General features: G+C 50.8%; 1 protein-coding gene across 1 annotated transcript; it reads left to right on the forward strand.

The window, feature by feature from the left end:
• Window positions 1-87: 87 nt before the first annotated feature.
• OVOL2 (ovo like zinc finger 2) lies at window positions 88-20,243 on the forward strand. Its single transcript, XM_074347832.1, has 4 exons — window positions 88-611; window positions 1,274-1,494; window positions 9,975-10,164; window positions 19,549-20,243. The coding sequence occupies exons 1-4, from the start codon at window positions 512-514 to the stop codon at window positions 19,863-19,865; spliced, it is 828 nt and encodes a 275-aa protein (XP_074203933.1). The 5' UTR covers window positions 88-511; the 3' UTR covers window positions 19,866-20,243.
• Window positions 20,244-21,992: the final 1,749 nt, after the last annotated feature.

A 21,992-nucleotide genomic window follows, 5' to 3' on the forward strand; every position in this document is an offset into this window, starting at 1 on the left:
CTCAAAGAGTTCACCCCGAGGTGCCGGTGCTGGGGAATGGGGCAGGGGGGTTGAGTGAAAAACGTTCTTCCCTTTTTAAAAAGGGGAGGGGGGAGAAGCAGACGTTAAATTCTTTTGCAAACATTCATGCCTAAGGAAGGGCTGGAACAGGCAGCCCCGGCCGCCGGAACCGGTCGGACAGGTAGCGAGCTTGTTGACACCGTTATGTTGCAGGGCGCATGCTCACTCCCAAGTTTCCTGGTGCCTTTTCTATTCCACCTTATGAAACTTTTTCCTCGGCGTGGTCTCACCCGCGATTTAAGGCATAGGTGTCGCGGAGCCTGGAGGCTGGGAGTCGCCGGGCGTGCGGGGGAGAGGCCGGGCCGCGCCGCGGCGGGGGGCGGAGGGAGAGGGCAGGCCCGGCGGGAAGGTGGGCTCCGGCCGCCAGGAGCCGGGGACCGAGCCACCGCCGCCGCCCCTAGCGGGGAGAAGCCGGGACGAGGGGGCCGCAGTCCGGGGAGGGGGCCCCACGATGCCCAAAGTCTTCCTGGTGAAGAGAAGGAGCCCGGGGGTCTCGGTCCGCAGCTGGGATGAGCTCCCGGACGAGGAAAGGGCAGACACCTACATCCCAGGTGAGCGCTGCGCGGGGCACGGGCCTGGGCGCCGGGTTCCCGGGGTGGGGGCAGGGGTGACTCCGTCCCTCTGCTCCGCGGCCGGGGCTGGACTCCCCCACACCATGCCCCTCTTTCAGGGGGAGGAGGAGGTCACTGAGGCGCGGGAGGACCAAGAGAGGCTCGGAACCCCGGACGCCCTGCTCCCCCTTCTCCCTAGTGGGCGCCTCTAATTGCCCGGCGGCGGGACCGTTGGCTGCAACGCGGACGGCGGTGGCCCAGGAAGGGGGTTGGAGGCGGGTAGGGGCAACCCCCAGTCCCACGTCCTCATGGGCTTATACAGGGATCCGTCAACCTTTCTCGGGCTAGGGCAGCCCCCCCCCCCCCCCCATCCCAGGGAGAGGAAATTCGGCACGCGGGGTCCCCAGTGCCGCATGGCCCTCCGTTCCTCGGGGGCGAGGGAACTGGGACGGAGGAGCGGCCCCAGAACCCCAAGCTCACTCGGGAGGCCGAGTCGGGGGCTAGTCACGCACCCCCGCCGCGTTGCCCACTTTGGCGACGTGCCCAGGTCCGGGGCGGGGCGGGGCGGGGCGGCGACGGCACCGCCCGCAGGTCAAACTGCCGCGGGCGCCTGGGCCTGACGCCGCGTGTCTGTGTGTCGGGGCGCGGCCCTCCCTCCGCAGTGGGCCTGGACCGTCTGCTCCACGAACCCCCCGAGGACTGCCGCAGCGACGGCGGCAGCAGCAGCGGCGGCGGCAGCAACAGCGCGGGGGAGCCGGGAGGCGCCGAGAGCAGCTCGTCACCGCGCGCCCTCGAGCGCGAAACCCCCGAGTCCGGCGACGGCGAGGGCCCCGGTGGACACCTGGCGGAGAAGCAGCGCCCAGTCGCCAGGTCGAAAATCAAGGTACAGTGTCGACTCTGCCCCCGCCGCCACCTGCACCACGCCCTGGCGTCGGGCTCCCGCGGCCGGCGCCCCTCCCTGCCGCGCCCGCCCGCGCACCCCGGCACCGGTGCACGCAGCGCGCCCGCGGCGCCGCTCCTGCACCTGCCCCTGGGCGGCAGCCAGGGCGCCTCGGTGCGTCGTCCCGCCTGCCGAGCAGACGGCCGCCCGCGCGCCGCGCCCCGGAGAGCGGCTCCCGGAGCGGGCCGAGTCTGCCCGCGTGGCCTCTGGAACTGCCTAAAAGGCGCAGGCCAGCTTCCTCCCCGCAGCAGCCCATTCTGTGAGCGAGGCCTGAGGAACAACCAGGCCATCGGAGCTCCGGGGTGGGAAAGGAGGGACCCCAGGCTCCGAGATCCCCACTCTGGGGCGCCGTTCTGAGCGCTTTGTGAATTCTGAGTTTCACCCCCTTCTTTAAGTTCTGGAGACGGTGGCGGCAGCTTGGCACACAGTGGGTCTCACAATAACAGACTGTTCCCAGAACCAATTATACAGTGCCCGTTAGACACGAGGTCTGTGCTGGGCACTTTAAACTTGTGCTGGTCAAAGCTTCTCGAATTGACGGATAAACGGATTCAACTGCAAATTGCCCCATTGACCCTCCCCCGTGGTTTGGAGTGTTTGTTTTCCTCTGTTACCGCTCTCGAGCTCCCACCCCTACCTGGCCTCCTAGAATTGTAGGCCACGTCTTATCTTATCGGGACGCTCATCTGTACTTTCCTAGGTGGAACTTCTATGATTGCCTGCTCAAAAGGTATCCGCTACCTGTAAGATTAAACAGTCCCATTCCACTGACTCACAGCCAGCTGGAGCCAGGGAGTGGCGTTTTAGGAATCACATGATCCCAGTTTCTAGCCAGGTGGGCCTTAGTGTGAGCCTTTGCGGGCTCCAGGCCTTGGTGTAGGTGTTAATTCTTGGGCGCTCTAGGGTGATCCTGCAGCCCCGCTGCCCAGGCAGGGGGTGTGTGGGAAGGAGAAACCTTAGGATTTGCTGTGGATTGAGAAAACCTCCGTTACTTTTCCTGGGAGAGGTCATCCCTCCCCTATGCATATTTCTGGCTCTAGGGTGGGCTGGGGTGCATTTGGTTATGAATTGAGGCTAGAGGCTTGAGCAGGAATCCTTAGGTAAGACCTCTTTAAAGGATGCTCCAACTGGGTGTGGGCATCCAGCCTATTGTTCAGTGTGCTGCTGAGGTTCAAAGTCAGCCGGCAGGAGGCTTTTCTGGGCCAGATGGGGTTAACTGGGAGGGACAGTTCGCCTGAGGCTGGTAGCTCTGCCCTCCGGGAAATTCTACAAATTGTCCCGCTTGCATATTTATCGCCAGGCTGGAAGGGCAGTTGCTACCTTGTTTAGCGATCATCTATAGCTAGTTTACCCTTCTGTCCCCCAATTGCCCGGATTATCCTGAAGAGAAAGTGGCAGAGGAAAAATGTCCAGTCCCCTAACCACCGTTTTAGGACATCTCTTTGCTGCCCCAAGGCAAAGAACAGCATTGGAGCCTTGGATTAAGGGAGTGAGTAAACCAGCCTTATTTCCATGATCCTTGTCTTTGTGCTGCCCCTAGGGGTGGGGGGTGAGGTACAGACTTTGCTCAACTGTTAACAAAGTTTCCAGAGAAGTTTTTGTTTGTTTACTGAGAACTAAATTCAGGCTCGTTCTCCCTCTGCTTCCACCTGCAAATAGGCCACATGTTGGTGTTAAGATGCTCCAAGCCTGCAACAATTCTCAGCTGTGGTACTGCCATGTTCAAATGACTGGTCAAATTGCCTGTGACTTAGCACGATGTGTAACTTTAGAATTCTATGCAAAGCACGCTGAACTGTCTAAGAAATTAGTTCCCTAACCCTAAGAGGGGGAAAGCCACTCAGGCATGAGGCATTGTTTTAATGACTTGAAAACACTCACTAGGCAGTTGATTCTTAGGGCCAGAGGAAGGACAGATTTGAGCCAGGGACCTGCAAAAAGAGGCAGTATCCCGTCCCCCACTATGTAGGTGCCTGCTGTGTACGAGGCAGCCCAGCCCCAAGATAAAGATGCCACTACCCAGGATCATGTGACTGTAGCTGTTAAGCCTCTGAGCTCTGGCTTCATCACTTCTTAGCTGTGTCTGACCTTGGGCAAGTTGCTAATCCCTCGGTCTTGATTTCCTTGTCTGTGAAATGGGAACAGTGATGATACCTCACAGAGTTCTGAGGATAAATGAGCTAAGTGTGAAACATGGTAGGTACCTAATAACTCTAGCTAGAATTATTTGGGTTGGTGGGGAGACACAAATACCGTATTAATTATTAACTCAATTACAGGAAAGTGAACACTAAGCCAGAACCACAAGCAAATATGTGATAAATTCTGAGCAGAGGAAGGATTTCTTGGTGTGGATTTGAGGGCTGTTGGAGAAGGGGAGAGGCAGGTTCTAGGGCCGTGTGGGCTGAACCCCAAGCTTGAGTAAGGATAGGACTCAGCTGTGGTGGCCAGAGGGAGGATGGGTAGCATGTCTGGGGTCTGGGGAGTCCAGGGGAGGGGTGAGGAGCTAGAAATGTAGCCAGGACAGGCTGAGGTGGTAAAGGGGCCACGCCTCAATGTGTGGATACTTCTGTGGGAGCGGAGGAGGGGCTCTGGAAGGTTTCTGAGAAGAAAAATCTCTTCTGGGTCTATCTTACCAGCTGCCGTTGGGGATATATTATCTGTTCTGAGCCTTAGTTCACTCAACTGTAAGATGGAGAAATAACAAAATTGGCTTCTCAGAAATACTGGGTAGATTAAATGATATAATGGGTGTAAATTGTTGAGCAATTTTGTGCATGTACAAACTGCCCAGTAGGGAGTTAGCCGATAGCGATGAACAGCAAATTTTGTTAACGTCCAGTATTTTGTTGCCTACGGTAGGGACAAGGGATTTGCCCTGGATGTGAGTATTTTTAAAAACCCCATCCATTTGATATTCAGAAGGGAACATAAGCCCCATCCTTAACTCCTTGCCTTTTGTCTTCTATCTCCCAAGACAGAACTGGATGCCTCAATTCCCCCACCAATATTGTAACTCACTGGCTATCTCCTTGGCTGACCAGACTCCTTGATTTGAGACCCATCAAAGGCAGGGAACATTCCTACAGGGCTTGTATTTCCAGCACCCTGTGCAGTAATGCCTGACTCATAGGAGGACTTAAGTCAACACAGAGGAGAAACACAGGCAAGAAAGGAGTCAACAGTCCCTAGACGTAAGTGACAGCGTTTAGGGAAAAACAGGAAGCAAGGAAAAAAAGGGAAAATGCTTGGAATGAATGCCTGAAAAAGCTTAAATTAATTTAAAGGGAGAAAAAGGAGGAATAGGAGAACAATATCAGTGTTAACTCCACCAGCTTTTAATTGGAATATAGGTGAAATGGGTTTTTGTTGCTGGAAGGGACAGCGTGGATTTCATTGCAGAGACAGAATCCACTGCCTCTAGCTTAAGCAGAGAATGGTTAATTATAGGGTACTAAATGGACTACAGAAAGACCAGGCTAAGCTTCCAGGAATGACTCCCAGAGCCAACACTGCAGAACTGGGCCATCTAGGGAGCTGCTGCCTCAATGGCTGCTGTTCGTGCATCACAATGCTTCTGCTAGTGCAGAGTGTGAAACAGTTGCCATGGAGCTGCCTCTGCTCAATTAACTCAGGCACAAATTCAAATCTCCTGACAGTGGCATGTAACTGCTGGGGCCCAAGTCACATCTAAAACCCACAGCTGCAAGGGATTCTGTAACATGTGTCTAGCTTTCTAGCTTATGCCGTACAGCAAGGGCCACCAGAGGAGCAGGAATAGAGGCTGAGCGTGTCCACCCATGGGATCTACTACAGGGATCCTTAAAGTTTCTGTGGTCCAGTCACCTCATATTTAACAGGAGAAAGATAAAGCCAGAGAGATTTTGTTGAGTTCCTCACAGTTGTTAGTGCCAAAGCCCAACCAAGGCTCCTTACTCTGTTCGCGTTGTTGGAAGGCGTCTTTGACACTTCAGCCATTCGCATTAACAATCTGACATGAAGGAACCCGAAGCTATTTCTCACCGCGATATGAGGCAAACAGTAGGGCTCATCCCCTCCCTCTCCCCCACATCATGCCCAGACCCGTGGGCCTGTCCCGGGGAAGTGTAGGCGCACATTTTGCAGATAACTGGCCCCATCAGAATCTCAGTGTGGGTGCCTACGAGTCATGCGGCCACAGGCTGGTTATAGATCTTTAAGCCTCCGTTTCTTCTGGACTATAGGGATGTATTCTCTCCAGCCTCTCTGCGTTTGAGAAGGTTCTGCATTCTGCCATGTAGTGGAGTTGTGAAGCTTAAGGAAATGGTCCATGGGAGCAGGAGGGGAATTTTTATCCCAAAGAATCAGAGAAATACGCTTAGCATGTTTTGAGTGCTCGAGCATAAGCAAATATGTCAATGGAAATCTTGTCCAAATGGCCGCCAGAAGGTAGCCTGGACTCACAGTCACCTCCATTAATAATAGGACCATTAATTTGAAGACTCTTCTGGTAGAAGCATCCACAGAAAATAAAGGATTTTTTTTTTTAATTGAAGTGTAGTTGGTTTACAATGTTAATTTCAGGTATAAGGATTTTTTTTTTTTTCCTTTCCAAGTTGGCAGGTGAGTGACCTTAGTCAGCTTTGAAGTTGGTCAGAGGGCCAGTTGAAGTCCCTACCTCCCCGGACGCTCCTGAAGTCTTCAGCAGCTCTGATACAATGATGGGTTTGTTTCTGCTGCAGAGGCCTGTGTTTTAGAAGAACTAGAGGAGAACTTTGTGTGTTTTTTAAAATGAAAGCTGAGATCCTGTAGAAAACAGGACAGCCAACAAGAAAGCGCCAACCTGCCGGGCTGGGGACTTACTCAGTCTCTCTTCATCTTTCTTGCCCGGAGTTTGGCTCCAGTTAATTAATTAATGTCCAGACTGATGTCATCTCCCACCCTCCGTGGTAGCTTCCCCACTTCGGTAATAAACCTCTTGGACAGTGTTAATTTTGGATTGAGAGAGAGACTATTACGCTTTTCCAGAAGGTAACATGGTGTCTGGAACGGTAATTGAACCTGTAACTGAACACATGAATAATTCCCATATCAAAACGTGAATATTTTCCCCAAATGGGTAGCTTCCGGTTTTGTTGCCAAGGGAGATAAGAGAGAATGTTGGTTTTCAGCGCTTTTCGGATTTCAGAGTTGCAGATGAAGGACTGGGGGCTGGTGACCCACATTGGAGGTTAGTTCCCTTCTTCCATCAGTGAGAGAAAAACTCAAAAGACAAATGGAGGAACAAGGGGTTTTGACCAATTACCTTTTTTTGGTAATTAGGTTTATTTATTTATTTTTAACGGAGGTACTGAGGCTTGAACCCAGGACCTTGTGCATGCTAAGCACGTGCTCTATCACTTGAGCTACACCCTCCCCCTATTTGTTTATTTTTAACGGAGGGACTGGGGATTGAACCCAGGGCCTCATGCAAGCTAGGCATGTGCTCTACCGCTGAGTGCAGCCCTCCCCTCCTTGACCAATTACCTTTTATTTAGGGGTCACAGGAGTTTGGAGCTTGTCAAACTTTAAGAGTTAGTTAATTCCCTAACAATCCAAGAGGCAAGCATCATTATTGTCCACATTTTATGTGATGAAATGAAAGCTGAGGTTCAGTAACTCGCCTTTGCCCCAGACTGTACGTGGCGGAGCAGGATTTGAATTTAGCGAAAGAACTCATCTAATTCCATTTGATTATTTTCACACGTGGGGAAGCGTGGGCCAGGGATGCTAAGTAACATTGCGCAGCAGCCAGGTGTAGGTTTTTATATGATCCCCAGCATTTCTTGTCTCTCCATTTGCTCATTTTGTAACCGAGACGACTAAGCTGCAACAAGTTTTGGTCTACCCCTTGAAGAGTAGAGTGACGAGGTATGTTGGTTCGCCCTATTTTGAACTTTTCGGGGGTAGAGTGGTAGGTGTGCACCCGAGTAAACGTAACAAAGATGGCCCCAGTGAGCAGACAGCTGGGCCGAGGAGGGATGGCTGGTCCTCCAGCCCACAGGGCATCATTTCAAGAATCACAGGTGCCTTCTGGACAACAGAGCCCATCCTGGGAGAGACAACTCAGAAATGTGGCCGACCTGGTGCTGATGATACATCGATCACCATTCTAGTTATCTATTGCTGTCACAAATAACCCCAATTTAGCATCTTACAGTAATTTATTATGATATCTTCCAGTTCTGTGGAATGATTGGGTTCAGCTAGGTGGGTCTTGCCTGGGGTTTCTTTTGAGGGTGCAGTCAGATGACAGCTGGGATTAGACACCCAAGGGGGCTCACTCACGTGGCTGGCAGTTAGTTGGTCCTCTGTCCTCGTTCTGGTTGCTTTCATTTACCATCTTGTAAAATTTTTTTTTTTAACAAGTCCCTACTGATTGGCATACAGGTAGTTTCAGCCTTTTGCTATTACAGAACAAAGTTCAAGGCACAAGTGAAATACACTCTATGGGATAAACTTCATGTTGAGGAATTTTTCCTCCAAATACTTTTCTGAGGAGTTAGAAACTGTCTCAGGAATTCTGAGGAGTATCTCCTTTCTGAGGAAGGAATTATTCCTTTCTTTCTGAGGAGTGAACTAGTCTGACAGAGGAGCCTTCACCGTCCATGATCCTTTGTCATTTAATTAACCCTTTATCTTCTTTCAAAAAGCCTCTCTTCAGAGGCTCTGAATATAATTCATTCATGGCTGGGGGCTGGATTTGTCCAAGATGCATATTTAGGTAGCAAGTCATACTTCATGGGATGGAAGGATGCACCTTATGGGAATTCCCTAAAGGAGCACTTTTGTGGTGACTCAGTTTTCCGTGCTGTGAAACGGGGATGTATATCTGGAGAAATGGGAACACTGCCTTTGCTGAGGCATTTTGGAGAACTTCCGGTTTTGCTCTGAGAAAGCCAGAGGAATGTTTCCAGAATGAAACCTGAGGAAATGTTTGTGTGTAATGGAAGCGTCTAGAATGACTTGGAATAAAGTACTGAACTGTGGGAAGGCCAGTGCCTCACATCTCAAGTGCGGTCCATGGACTGAACGGTGGCCTCTCCTGGGAGCTGGTTACAAATGCTGCCTCCAGACCCCACCAGACATCCTGAATGAGAACCCCCGTTTTAACAAGAACCCCAGAGGATTCGTGCGCACGGTGGGATCTGAGGGGCACTGGTCTCAGGGGTACGGGGATTAGTTTGGGCAGGGGCTGCAGCGGCTGGAGAAGCTGCATCAGGGAGGGGACAGTTGAGCTGGGTCTCAGTGGAAGGCGGTACTCAAGGTGGGTCGAAGGAGGAGGGTGTCTGAGACTAGAAAGGAGGTAAGTCAGGAAAGAGCCAGCTCTTCTTGCTAAGAAGATGCTTGTCTGAAAGTAAATTTTCTAGGTCCTTTTGTGAATAGAATTTTGGCAGAACAATTGGATCCATCTTCCAAAGGATCTGATAACTAGGACCAGGTAACTAGGAAACCTTTGATGAATACATCCGATCTGGTGTTTTTCATCACACAGTTGGAGATTCTGTTTTCTTCCTTTGAGGCAGCAAACCCGGTTGAGAGAATGGACCAGGCAGTCCAGAACTGAGATTTGGTGACGGTTTTTCTGATAATGAGGCTGTGGGATCCTGACACAGTCACTTCTCAAGATGACTGTTCAATTTGTTCATGATTGTGGGTCGGGAGCTGGGGTTGGTCGAGAGGGTTGTACTCTGGGCCGAGGCTGTTCGCTCTGGTGGCTGCCCTGGGTGGGCCAGAAAGCCAGTGAGTCCCCTCATACGTGGCACCTCAGTGCTCCTCCACGCGGCTGCGTGGGCTTCCTCACAGCACGGGGGTCTTGGGCTCCTTCGCGGCAGCTGGCTTCCAGGAGGGAGGATGTAGAAGCTGGAAGTTCTCTCAAGACCTGGAACTGACACAAGCCTGCCCAGATGGGACAGGAGAGGAAACAGTCTCCATCTCTAAAGGATGCAGGCACCGGGGGAAGGAATTGATTGTGGCTGTCTTTGGAGACTCCAGGATGTTATCGGGACCTAGACTTCTCCTTTCCTTCTGTTCCTCCATCCTCAGCACTGGCTTCCGCCTTAAGGTCCAAGGTGGCTGTTGGAGCTCCAGCTAGCAGGAAGGAGTCAGGGAGGGAGGGGGCACCCTCCTTCCCCTCAGAGTACATTTCATCAGCCAGGTGGTCTCACCACGGGGACCTGCTGTGGGGCTGGGGAAAGCCGGGGTTTAGCTGGGTGGGTGTCCCCAGCTAGAAGTCAGAGGTTTGTTCCAAGAACAAAGGGGAGAATGGAGGTGGGGAGGGGTTGCCCTGATTCCAGCTTCTCCACAGCCAAATTCTGCTTGGAAGTTTGAGGAAGGCAGAAGCCCAGCCAGGCCAAGCCTGGAGCCCAGGGAGGCGGGCTGTCCTCACGGCTCTCTCTGTCCAGTTCACCACAGGCACGTGCGGGGACGCGGCGCTTCACAGCTGTGACCTGTGCGGCAAGGCCTTCCGCCTGCAGCGAATGCTCAACCGGCACCTCAAGTGCCACAACCAGGTGAAGAGGCACCTGTGCACCTTCTGCGGCAAGGGCTTCAACGACACCTTCGACCTCAAGAGGCACGTCCGCACACACACAGGTGAGGGAGGGGCGGGGCCAAGCACCCCTGTTCTTTGCCCCCAGAGAACCAAGTTGGGAGCCTGGAGCTGTGCTGTGTTTCTGGAAAGATCGCAGGGCGCAGCATTTGGGGCCCGGCCTCCTGGCTTTACCACCGGCCAGCAGTGTCCCCTGGGGCCAGGCAAACCCTTCTGGAGGCCTGGTCTTGCCCTGTGAGAGGGGGATAGTGGCGCCAGTTCTGGCGGGGGAGACATGACCGGCCGCAAGTGGCCAGGGAGCTGTGACGCCGCCACGGGGAGCGGGGTTCCTGGGGCAGCCCTGGGGCCGGGCTGACGGCTAGCGTGTGGCTCCTGTGGTCCCATTGGTGGTATTTTATGCTCCTCTCTTGGGAAGTGAGCCTATCTCAAAATAGCATCGTTTTCCTCCCGAGAGCTCAGACAGAGAAGGAGGAAATAACCCAGCTGGCTTAGAGCTGCCCGAGCCTCCTAGGGGCTGGTGGGCAAGTACCTTCCTCCCCTGAAACCTCCTCAGTGTCTCCTTGTGAAGTGCGGGTCTGGGTCCTCACCAGCTCCATCCCACAGGCAGGCCTGGGGGAGCCCGTTGGCTCTCTGCCGGCCCTTCTGATTGTTAGTAGCCTCCTTAGTTTTATGTAGGAAACATCTGGGCCCTCAGGCTTCTCCTTGAGGTCCACTGTCCACACCTTTGCCAGAGTGATCCCTTGAGGAGAATTGTAAGATGCCACTTCCCCGCTAAAAAGCTGTGGCAGGATGAAATCCAAACTCCCATCTTGTTGGGTTTTGCGTAAAGCCCCTCACAGTCTGGGTCCCATTTTCAAACCCTATCCTAACCTCTCCCACCCCATCCCATTCCATCCCCCATCCTACCCCCTCCCATCCCATCCTGTCCCATCCTAATTTATCCATCCAATTCCATTTCATCTCATTTAAACCATCCAGTCCTAACCATTCAGTCTCATCATGGTCACCACTCACTCTCCCTATAGCCTCATAGAATTTATTATTTATAGTTTCACTGAGCCCTCAAGCCCTCTCAGGGTTTAGTGGTTCCTCTGCCATTTAGGTGGGGATGGGAAAATGTCCACGCCTCTCTCCCAGTGGGGCTCTGAGTTCCCTCGCCCCCATCTAGGGCCCTTCTCAGATCCTCTGTATTCGGATTTCTTTTATAGCTCTTATCACACTTTTTTTGTTCTTAGAATACTGGCCATAGGCTGCCTTCCTGGCCTGAGAAGGGTGTCCTCCACCTTAGAGCATGGACTGGTGTACTAAAAAGTTTTTCTTTTTTCCTTTAAAAAAAACTTTTCTAAAGGGAAATTTTCATTTAAATGTAACAAACATCCAGCAAAGCACACAAATCATAAGTGCATAGTTTGAGAATGTGGGAATTTTTACAAAGTGAACCCACCCATATAAGGAGCTGGAATATTTCTTTTCCTCATAAGTCACTGCCCCCTCCCTTCTGCCCTCTCCGGTCACCATCTCCTTCCCTCTGAGAGGCTCCACTAATGTGACTTCTAACAGCACTAATGACTGTTTCCTGGTTTTGGACGTGACAGAAATGCAACCCAGTAGAATGCTTAGGGAGTGGCGAGTGGTGGAGGGTCCTACAGATGGCAAAGGGTCCTGTGGGTGGTGGTAGGATGGGGGGACCCAAGGCTATGGTTGGACCCAACAAATGGCTGCAAAGCTGGGCTTGTAGACAACTGACCCAAGGGCTGGAGGAAGCTGGGGACCACTCACTCAGTCATTTGTCGTGGATTGTCCTGGAGCGTTCCTCAGCTCTTCATCTCTGTCTGAGGACAGCCTTGAGGGCATGGCCCTTTGCTTCTGAAACTCCTTGCCTGGTGGGCTCTGTGGTCACTCTCTCATCCTGGCCTTGAAGACACAGTGAAGGGGGCTTGGGGAGCATTGCTGGCTGTTGGTACCTTCAGTTGGAGCAAACACTGCGCTGCTGGAGCTGCCTCATTTGTGATTGAGTTAATTCTCCATTAGTGGAAGTATTAGTCACTGACTGCTCTCAGGGAAGAGTTTGCAAGTTTAGTAGATAAGACCTCCAGATCTGAGCTAGCTGAGTGTGCTCTTGTCTAAATTATTTATCTTTTTGCTTTAGTTTGTCCATCTGTAAAATGGGCATGGTGTTATTACCTATCACCTGAGTGATGGTTGTGAGGTTTCAGGGCAGTAATGGCTTATAAAGTGCTTCACACATTGTAAGCGCTTGGTAAACATTAACTATTTGTGGTGGTAAATGTTGAAACAGTTGGCAGAGTTTTCCTGAGAACCTGCTGTGTGACAGGCCTGAAGACGGGCCGTGCTTGCAGAGCTCAACCAAGGCAGGGAGAAAGAACCCAAACACCTGACTGTGACCCAGGAAAACCAGCAGGCATGCCAGACAGAAGGAAAGGGGGCGATGCTAGTGGGGAGGCCTGGAAGGTGCATTTTTTCTGAGGAGGCGCCAGGGAGGCTTCTCAGAGGAGGTGTCCTTTTGGCCAAGCCTTGAAGGATAAGCAAGATTTTCACATCTGGACAGGAGTAAGAGCATTGCAGATGAGAAGGTTTTAGTTTGGGTTGCCCCAAAAGCAGAGCCTGATGCAAGTATTTGGGTGTAAGAAATTTATTAGGGAGAGGATACAAAATAAGAATGTTAAATATCTCCATTTTAAATGTTGATTCCTTATTGGAATGGTAATCTTTTGAATGTATTGGGGTAAACAAAATATACTTTTGAAATTAATTTCACCTGCATATTTTTATTTATTTTAGTGAGGCTACTGGACATTTTAAAATTACAAAGTGGCTTGCATTTTAATTGCTGTTGGACAGTACTAAGATTACTGACTCTACAGATAATTATTAAACAATTTTTTTTCTATTCTTTATTTTTTTGGAGGTGGGGAGGGAGGTAGTTAGGTTTATTTATTTTTAGAGGAGGTACTGGGGATTGAACTCAGACCTTATGCATGCTAAGCATGCACTCTACCCCTATTTACAATTTTTAAATTATAATTGACTCTCAAAGTGACCAACAAATAGAATTATGGAAATGTCTTGAACCTATTTTCCCTGCTCTGGCTTGTTTCCTGATGGAGGTAATACTGGATCAGAATGAGGAGCCAGGGGCTTGCTGACAAATGAGTTTGTGGCAAATGGAAAAAGGGGCACCAGCTCTTGGGATGCTGTGCGGTCTGTGGAGGAACCTGCCTGGCCTTCGGGTGCGAGAGGCCTACCCTACCAGCTCTGAGCTCTGTACAGAAGGGAGAACCAGTAAAAAAAAAAAAATGAAAATTTGGGGTTCTCAGACCTTTTTGTAGTTCATGTGAACCACCTCACTGGCTCCAAAAGATCTTGCCAGAACTCTGTGAGTTTGGTTTTGCCTTTGGTTGAGACAAGAATATGGGATTTTTGACAATTACAGTTAAGTGTTGTATTTGGACCAGAAGCAAAGATGTGGACATTGTTCTCACAAATACTGTAGATAGTTGAGTGAAGGTTATGGTTGCTTCCAGTCCGGTTAGGCCATGACTAATTTAAACTGATCTGGGATCCCAGGGCCCTTCTTCTGAGAATTGTGATGACAATATTGACAAGGTGGGCCAAGACAGTGGGACGGGGGAAATCAGGATTAACCCTCCCTCCCCTACGTTCCCTCCTGTCCTCTGCAATTACTGAGAGCACAGGGCATCTGAGGAAAGACTCAAAATACAAGGAAACATCTTGGAAAAGATCCAGAGAAACCAGAGACCGAAAATGTCTTACCTTAATATCCAAGCAGATGAAAGAAAAGATAAAGACTTCTTTTTTGGATGTGACTTCACCAAGGAAAGAGTGAATCAGAGGTGTGTGTGTTTGAGATGGGGGAGGGGGGATAGTCAGATGACATCTGATTCCAGACTAGAAGAGAGAAACTGGTACAGAAAAAAGTCGGTTAAGATACATCGGCAACGAATGGCTATTTTCAATTCAAATTGTCTTAGGTCGGGTTCCCTAGAAGCAGATTCTGAGATGGCGACTCATAAACCAGTTTCTTGAGGGAGGTCTCTCAGGAGAAGCCTGTGAGGGAGGGGAGCCGGGCAGGGGAGGGGAAGAACTGAGCAGGGAGGTGGCCTCAGCTGGAGTCTGGCCCCAGCCTGATGCCACCAGGGGCTCTGGAGTGTGGATGGTCCTGTCTTTGGGCGAGCTGGGGACCTCTCTGCACTCGTCAGTCAGACATTGGCTAGGAGCCGCCTTTCTCCTGGGCAGAGAGGCCAGTTACTTAGTGTCCATCCCTTGGAGAAAGGGACAGCAGGGAGTTGTCAGCTGCCAACACAGATGGCAGCTGAGGAGTGAGGCACTGGCCCAGAAAGGGGAGTCTGGACTGGGGACCACCAACATCCACTACACACTTAATAGGGAAAATTGCTGTATTTAAGTGGGGTTGACAGATCACTGAGGCCAACGTGAAACATTACAGCCACTGACTGGTCTCAGGTCAAAATAGAGGGAGGGGAGCCATGAGCTTTCAAGAATAAATGTAGCGGGGAGGGTATGGCTCAGTGGTAGAGCACATGCTTAGCATGCACGAGGTCCTGGGTTCAATCCCCCGTACCTCCATTTAAAATAAATAAAAATAAACAAACAAATAAACAAATCTAATTACTTCCTCCCTCTAAAAAAATAAAAAATAAAAAGAAAGAAACGAATGTATATTCAGTCCCCAGCCCGTGAGAAAAACGTCATGGGCCTGTTTTTAGAGAACATTCTTTTGGATTTCTTTAAGTGTTTCAGGTTGAACCAGCTGGCCATCCGTGGAAGGAGATGACTGGCTTTTGGTTGGGGGAGAGCCGTCGTTTAGAGTAAAATATAGCCACCAGCACTGGCGTGTGCCAGACTCAGCGCGGAGTGTCTCCACCTTCGCTGCTGGCAGGCCCCCAGCACCAGCGGCCCCCCGGGGGTGGGGGGTGGGATGCGGGGAATCTCATTTCTCTAGGTGTTGGGGGTGGTCTGGGTGTGGCTCGCTAGCATGACGGGGGTGCCAGGCTCATCAGACAAACACAGCATTTATTGAAAGCATTTTATTTTTCTTGTTTATAAAGTGATGATTTATTCTGTAAAAGACTTCAGTCAGTGTAAAAGCTATAGAGCAGAAAGCACAAGCTGCTATAACCAGTTGAAAAGGGTACGCATCTGTGGGGCCCCCCACTTAGTCTCTGTGGGGAGGTGGTGGGGAGCGGTACACCTCGTGTTGGTTATACCTTTTCCGCTCTGACTGGAATAAAGGAGTCAGTTCAAGGTGCCTGCCATTCTTATGGGAGCTTCAGAGTTCCAGAGAGGGAGGCTGAGGAATCCAGATCGGAGGTCAGGGAAGTGGGGAGGGGGCAGTGGCCAGAGCTGCGTCTCTGCCCGCTCCCTGCCCCACCCCACGCCCTCTGGTCTTATGTTCCATCTGGGCCACATTGAGAAGGAGGAGAAGGCAAACAAATCCTATCTTGATTGAAGAAGGAACAATGGTGTCTGTTTGGAGCCTAAAGGGAAAGATTGACTGGATTGGGATAAATGCAGATTGGGAGAAGTTTGGAGTGGGGGGGAGGGGCAAGGGGGGAAGGGAATAGCACTCCCTCCCCCCAGGGAGTGGAGTGCCACCTTGTGGGGCGGCCTCCTTCCCTCATCAAACTCCACCAGTAAGGAACTGGGGACTTTTTTTTTTTTTTGACTCCTTAGTGTCTATATTTATTTATTTGATTTTACTTTTTATTGAAGTGTAGTTGATTTACAATGTTAGTTTCAGGAGTACAGCAAAGCGATTCCGTTATACATATACATACATATATATTTACATATGTTTTCAGATTCTTTTCCGTTATAGCTTATCACAAGAAATTGGATGTAGTTCCCTGTGCTATACAGTAGGTCCCTGTTAAGGAACCGGGGACTTTAACTTGAAGAGGAGACATGGTGAGGCTTGGCTGCCTTGGAACCCCAGGTGCTGTCCTAAGGCTCCACCTGGCATTGCTTCAGACCTGTGACTCCAGGCATCAGCAGCCTCCACATCACCTGGGACCGTGTTAGAAATGCAGATTCTCAGCCCCACCCCAGAAGCAGAGTGCCAGGGGTGGGACCCAGGATCTGAGTTTTAACAAGCCCTCTAGGGGATTTTGTTTCCGGCTCAAATAAGTCTGAGGTGGGGCCCGAGACCCTGCATTTCTGAGAAGCTCCTAGGTGATGTGATGGCTGGTGGACCACCCATTACCGCCAGGTTGTACAGGCAGCCTTTGATGGGAGCGTGTGGCTGGAGCAGTGCTTCCTCAGTCTCTAGTTTTTAAAAGATGCGATTTGGGTGCAGCTGTACAGCAAGATGCAATGGTGCTGATAAAAAGAATGAAATCAAGTTATAGGCACAAACATGGCAAAATCTCCAGGAATATCGTTAAGCCAAAAAAGTGGAGTTTGAAAATATCTTTTGATAGTTTGCTTCCATTAAAGCCAGGATAGTAAAAGCATAATAAATTCCATTATTATATAAATAAAGTATTTAAGCATTTTAGAATGTGAAGTTTAATATACCTACTTTTCAATTTTTCACTATTTTTTCAGCAATGCAAACATTCTGGTGGGAAAAAAATAGCCATTAAAAAAATAAATAAAGTGGGGAGGGTACAGCTCAGTGGTAGAGGGCATTCCTAGCAAGCACAAGGTCCTGGGTTCAAATCCCCAGTACCTCCGTTTAAAAAAATTAATAAAAATGTAAAACTTCCCCTCTACAAAAAAAAGTATACAGTGCTATATGTCAGTTATATCTCAATTTAAAAAAAACTGGAAGGAAAAACAAAGAATGATTAAAAGAAATTTTTTTTTTAAGGGAAAAGATCTTGTTCATTATTGGCTGCTTTGGGATAGAGAGAGCTGACTTAAATACATACATGCATGCATACATACATACATACATCTGTATGGGGACATGCATTTTTCCTTTCACCTTAAGCTCCAGTATGACTCCACGCAGCCCTGGTGGGTCCTGTCCGTATTTAAAATTTTGATAATTTGTTCATCATGGGCTTTTTTTGGGTATGTATTTTGATTTTTAAAATATTTGTCTTGATTGATGCATTTGGGGCATACTCTTAAATTCTGTGCCTGAGGCTTTGGGGAGGGCGATGGCCTTCCTGGCCTCTGGGCTCTGAGATGGTCTGACTGGTGGCTGCCCCATCTCTCCTCTCGCACCCGGAGCACAGTATTCACCCTCTCCCGGGTTTCCATGCCATGGGACACTGTGCTTCCTTGGCAGCCAGTATCCCCCCGCCCCCTTTATAGCCTGAGATAGACCTACTTCCATTTCCTTACCTGCCATCCTCATCTCACACAGTCAGGGTTCCCGTGGTGGGCGCAGGAATGACTGTGATGTAGTGAGGCTGAGCTCCCTGCTCTATATGGTAAGTGTGACTTGTCTATCTGGAAGGCAGTCCCCACTCGTACGTATTAGCCTGATGCTAAAGCCAGCACAAGAGCTAGGTTGGAAATGCTTTCCTAACTGTAGCTGACACCATCAGTGTCCTGCCCCTGCCATTTCTGGGCACGACTGTTGATGTTGCAGCTGCCCACACCTGCAGCCCTGCCTGGGGGTGGTCTCATTGGAGCCCACCCTACCTATGGGCAGACCGGAAGTGCTGGGGAGGGAGCCAGTGCCTCCTGGGGCCGCCCTCCACAGCGCTGCGGGAGCACAAGGAGCACGTGGACAAAGACCCCCGCTCCCGAGGGGCAGGGTGACTCGGAGGTGTGTGTTCTAGTCTCCCACCTTGCCTGGCCCACTGTACTCTGGTCTCCCAGCAACTGGCAACTGGCTGGATGACTCCACCCCCCAACCCCCCTTCCTTCTTACTTCTCCCCTCCCCTGCAGGTGAGGAGTCACCTCCCACTTTTCCTGCATCACCCTTCCTGGGGTCACCTCCCAAATAACTCCTTTTCCAGGAAAACCCAAACTAAAATAAAAAACAAGGTTTATTCAGCCCACTGGAAGACCAAAACAGTAGGGCGTGCACATGGGAAGACAAACTCCTCCCCCCGAAGCCGGGTGGCGGTGTTTTGCTGTGTTTGCATCCACTTTTATTATGTTTGCTCATGTGGATGTTGGGAACCTTTGTGGACAGTTTTGTCTCCTGCCTTAATCATTTTCCTCACGCTGAATCCTCGGTCGTGGTGATCTTTTTTGTCTCCCTGTTTCCCCCACCCCTCAGCCCCTGCCAACTATTTTCCTGTTGTTTCTGGGGCTTTGACTTTTCTGCATGTAAGTGATAGCAGACAGGTTTTGTCTTTCTCCCTCTGGCTTATCTCACTGAGCAAAATGTCCTTAAGGTCCATCCATGTTGTTGCAAGTGGTAGGATTTTCTTTCTCATGGCTGAATAATCCAGTGTGTGTGTGTATATATATATAGTCCACATTAAAAAAAAATTCAAGTGTAGTTCATTTACAATGTTGTGTTAGTTTCTGGTATACAGCATAGGGATTTAGTTCTATATATTTTTCATATTCTTTTTCATTGTAGATTATTATAAGATATTGAATGTAGTTCCCTGTTGGACCTTGTTGTTTATTTTGTATATAGTAGTTTGTATCTGCTAATCCCAAACTTCGAATTTATCCCCCGTGCCCCCGCCCTGTCTCCATTTGGTATTCGTAAGTCTGTTTTCTATCTGGGAGTCTCTGTTTTGTAAATAAGTTCATTTGTATCATATTTTTAGATTCCACGTATAAGTGATATATGATATTTGTCTTTGACTTACTTCACTTAGTATGATAATCTCCAGGTCCATCCATTATGTACCACATCTTTTTTATCCGTCCATTTGTTGAGAGACACTTAGCTTGGCTTGTGTGAATAATGTCTTGGCTACTGTGAATAATGCTACAGTGAACATGCGTGTGGAGATATCTCTTTGAGATCCTGTTTTCATTTCCTTTGGATAAAGACCCAGAGTGAGACTGCTGGATCATATGTAAATTTTACCTTTAAGTTTTCGAGGACCCTCCATACTGGTTTCCATATTGGCTGCACCAGTTTACATTCCCACCAGCAGTGCATAGGGTCCCCTTTTCTCCACGTCCTCACCAGCCTTTATTATCTCATCTTTGTAATGATAGCCATTCTGACAGGCGTGAGGTGATGTCTCATATCTATGTGGTTCTGATTTGCATTTTTCTGATGATTGGTGACAGTGAGCATCTTTTCATGTGTCTGTTGGCCCTCTGTCAGTCTTCTTTGGACCAATGACTATTCAGATCCTCAGCCCATTTTTGAATCGGGTTGTTTGGTTTTTTGCTGTTGGGTTGTGCATGGTGATTTTTAATGGCTTCATAGGCTGGAATCTGTGGCTTGGCTGGGACCAACCGGTGCTATGCCTGCCCCTCCCCCTTGCAGGCATTCGCCCCTACAAATGTGATGTCTGCCACAAAGCCTTCACCCAGCGCTGCTCCCTGGAGTCCCACCTGAAGAAGATCCACGGGGTGCAGCAGCAGTACGCCTACAAGCAGCGCCGGGACAAGCTGTACGTCTGCGAGGACTGCGGCTACACTGGCCCCACTCAGGAGGACCTGTACCTGCACGTGAACAGTGCCCACCCGGGCAGCGCGCTCCTCAAAAAGACATCCAAAAAGCTGGCAGCCCTCTTGCAGAGCAAGCTGACATCGACACTCCAGGGGAATGCCAACCTGAGCGAGGGGGAGGAAGAGAAGTGAGGACAGTGGGGAGGGACGCCAACGCTGCCACGTTGACATGGATTTCTGGTCTTGAGGGTCCCCCACCTCACCAGCTCTTTCTAAGTGTTCTGTTCAACTCTCTGTCCTTTGGGGGGCCTCAGTGGGGGGCTCTGTTCCAATTATAACAGAGTCTAAATGTTAATGTCAATTATAACTGTGGCATCCAGCCTCCTGGAACCTGTGTCCCAGTGAACACAGTCACGTGAGTGAAAGTTTGTGAATGGCTGTCATCACTGTGTGTTTTTTTTTCTTTTTTTTAGGATTTTTACACATGGAGGCAGGGTGTTCTTAGAGAGACACCCATAGGAGAGATTGATACGGTGCCTTGAAATAAAAGTACTTCTACTTGAAATGCTACTCAAGCAAGGAAAATGAATTATATTATTCCAAAAGAGTTCGCAGGGGTTGTTTTGATAAATGAAACATCCTTGTGAAGTTTTCCTGATCAGGATGAAACAGGAGAGCTCCCTGTAGCTCCCTGTTGAAGGCGTATCATGTGACCTTCAGCTTCAGGTTATTTGGGAGTTGATATTTTGTACTAGTGGTTGGGTTTGAAGAAGCAAATCTTGAGCGTTGGGTAAACAGACAGCTGGTGGAGAGACGGCACTGCTTGTGGCTGAGGGGCAGGGATGCTGGCATGGGCGTGGCAGGTGGCTCACGGCTGCTCTCTCTGGCCAGGACGTTCCTGCAGAGATGCTTGGCCTCCGGGGGCTGGAACCTGCTGGCAGAAGGCCGTCCTCCCCTCCTTGAGTCTGGCACTGGGGATGACGTGGGGTCAAGGCTGGAGCGGAAGAAGGTTGGCGGGCGCGCACAGAGCCGCTGCGGGAGGGACGCCTACGTCGGCATCTGCTTCGGGGCATGTGACTGCTCAGTGCCGTGACCTTTGGCCTCCTGCGTCTCCCTGCCTGGGAGGTTTATAAGAAAGCCGATCTAAGGCTGAGATGGGGCAAAAGGGAGGTGGCAGGCCACAGGAGACGGGGCGTGAGGTGGTTTCCTGGGTCCCTCGTGCCTGGAGGGGCAGGGGGAAGGGCCCAGAACTCAGGGAAGCGCTGTGACCTGGGAGAGATTTACCCCGGCTCGGTGAGCTGCCTGAGGCGAGGAGGCAGTGCTGCGCTTCGTTGCCCCTTGTCCCCTGGGCACTGCCTGGGCCGAGTGCCGCAGGTTCCTTTCCACCCTGGAAGAGCAAGAAGATCTTGCACTGGGACTGGGCCACCTTGGTCTGAGGGAGCATTTGGTTGATGAGGCCATTTTCTTCTTTCTTCCCTTCTTCCATCCTCCCCCTCCTCCCCCCTCCTCCTTCCCCCCTTTCCCCTTCCCCCCTTTCCCCTTCCCTCACCCTCCTTTCCTCCCACCTTCTTTCCCTCCTTCTCTCCACTCCCCCGCCACGTCCTAGGGCCTGGCCTCATGCCAAGATCAGGCAGCTTAAGTGGTATATCCTATAACTTAACATTTCTCTGCCGAGTCAGCACTCTTCCTTTGAAAGGAAGGAAATAGACCTTGTTAAGTGTCCACGACTTGCTGGGCACGAGACAGGCACCCCTTGAGCTGCACCATGTTACCTGGAGCAATCCTCGGAGCGCTTCTAGGGGCTGAGCATCCCTGAGCCCGAGGGGCACATGAGGCGACCACAGAGGTCGGTGGCTGGGGCTGGCAGCTGGAGGAGGGGACCAGGAATCCTGAATCTGGTCAAAACCCCTTTTTTCCTCTCTGTGCCCACCCTCCCCTCAGAAAGGAAAGAAAGACACGGCCTCAGGTTGACCTTGGACTACACGAGGGGGAAGCGTGAGACTAGAGCAGGCCTTGAGGGGTCCTCACCCCTCCGGCTTCTCTGGAAGGCAAGGCTCAGTGCTGGAGGGTGGGGGCGGTGAAGCCTGAGGGGCCGCTGTGGGTCCTGTCCTGCTGCATCTGAAGCTCTGGGTGTTTGGGCCGATGCTGCAGTGCTGCGTGGTCTCAGTGGCCACACTGGGGCATCAGCAGTGGCCAGGGTTGCCCTTGGCACACTCAACGGCTCAGTGGGGTGTTGTGGGGGCTGCACGGTGCAGCCTCCTGGGACGAAACCATTGCTGAGGGCTCAACCCTGGCTCCAGTGGGCAAACTGCGTTGTGT

The sequence above is a fragment of the Camelus bactrianus genome, chromosome 19 (assembly GCF_048773025.1).
Source record: "Camelus bactrianus isolate YW-2024 breed Bactrian camel chromosome 19, ASM4877302v1, whole genome shotgun sequence".
NCBI lineage: Eukaryota > Metazoa > Chordata > Mammalia > Artiodactyla > Camelidae > Camelus > Camelus bactrianus.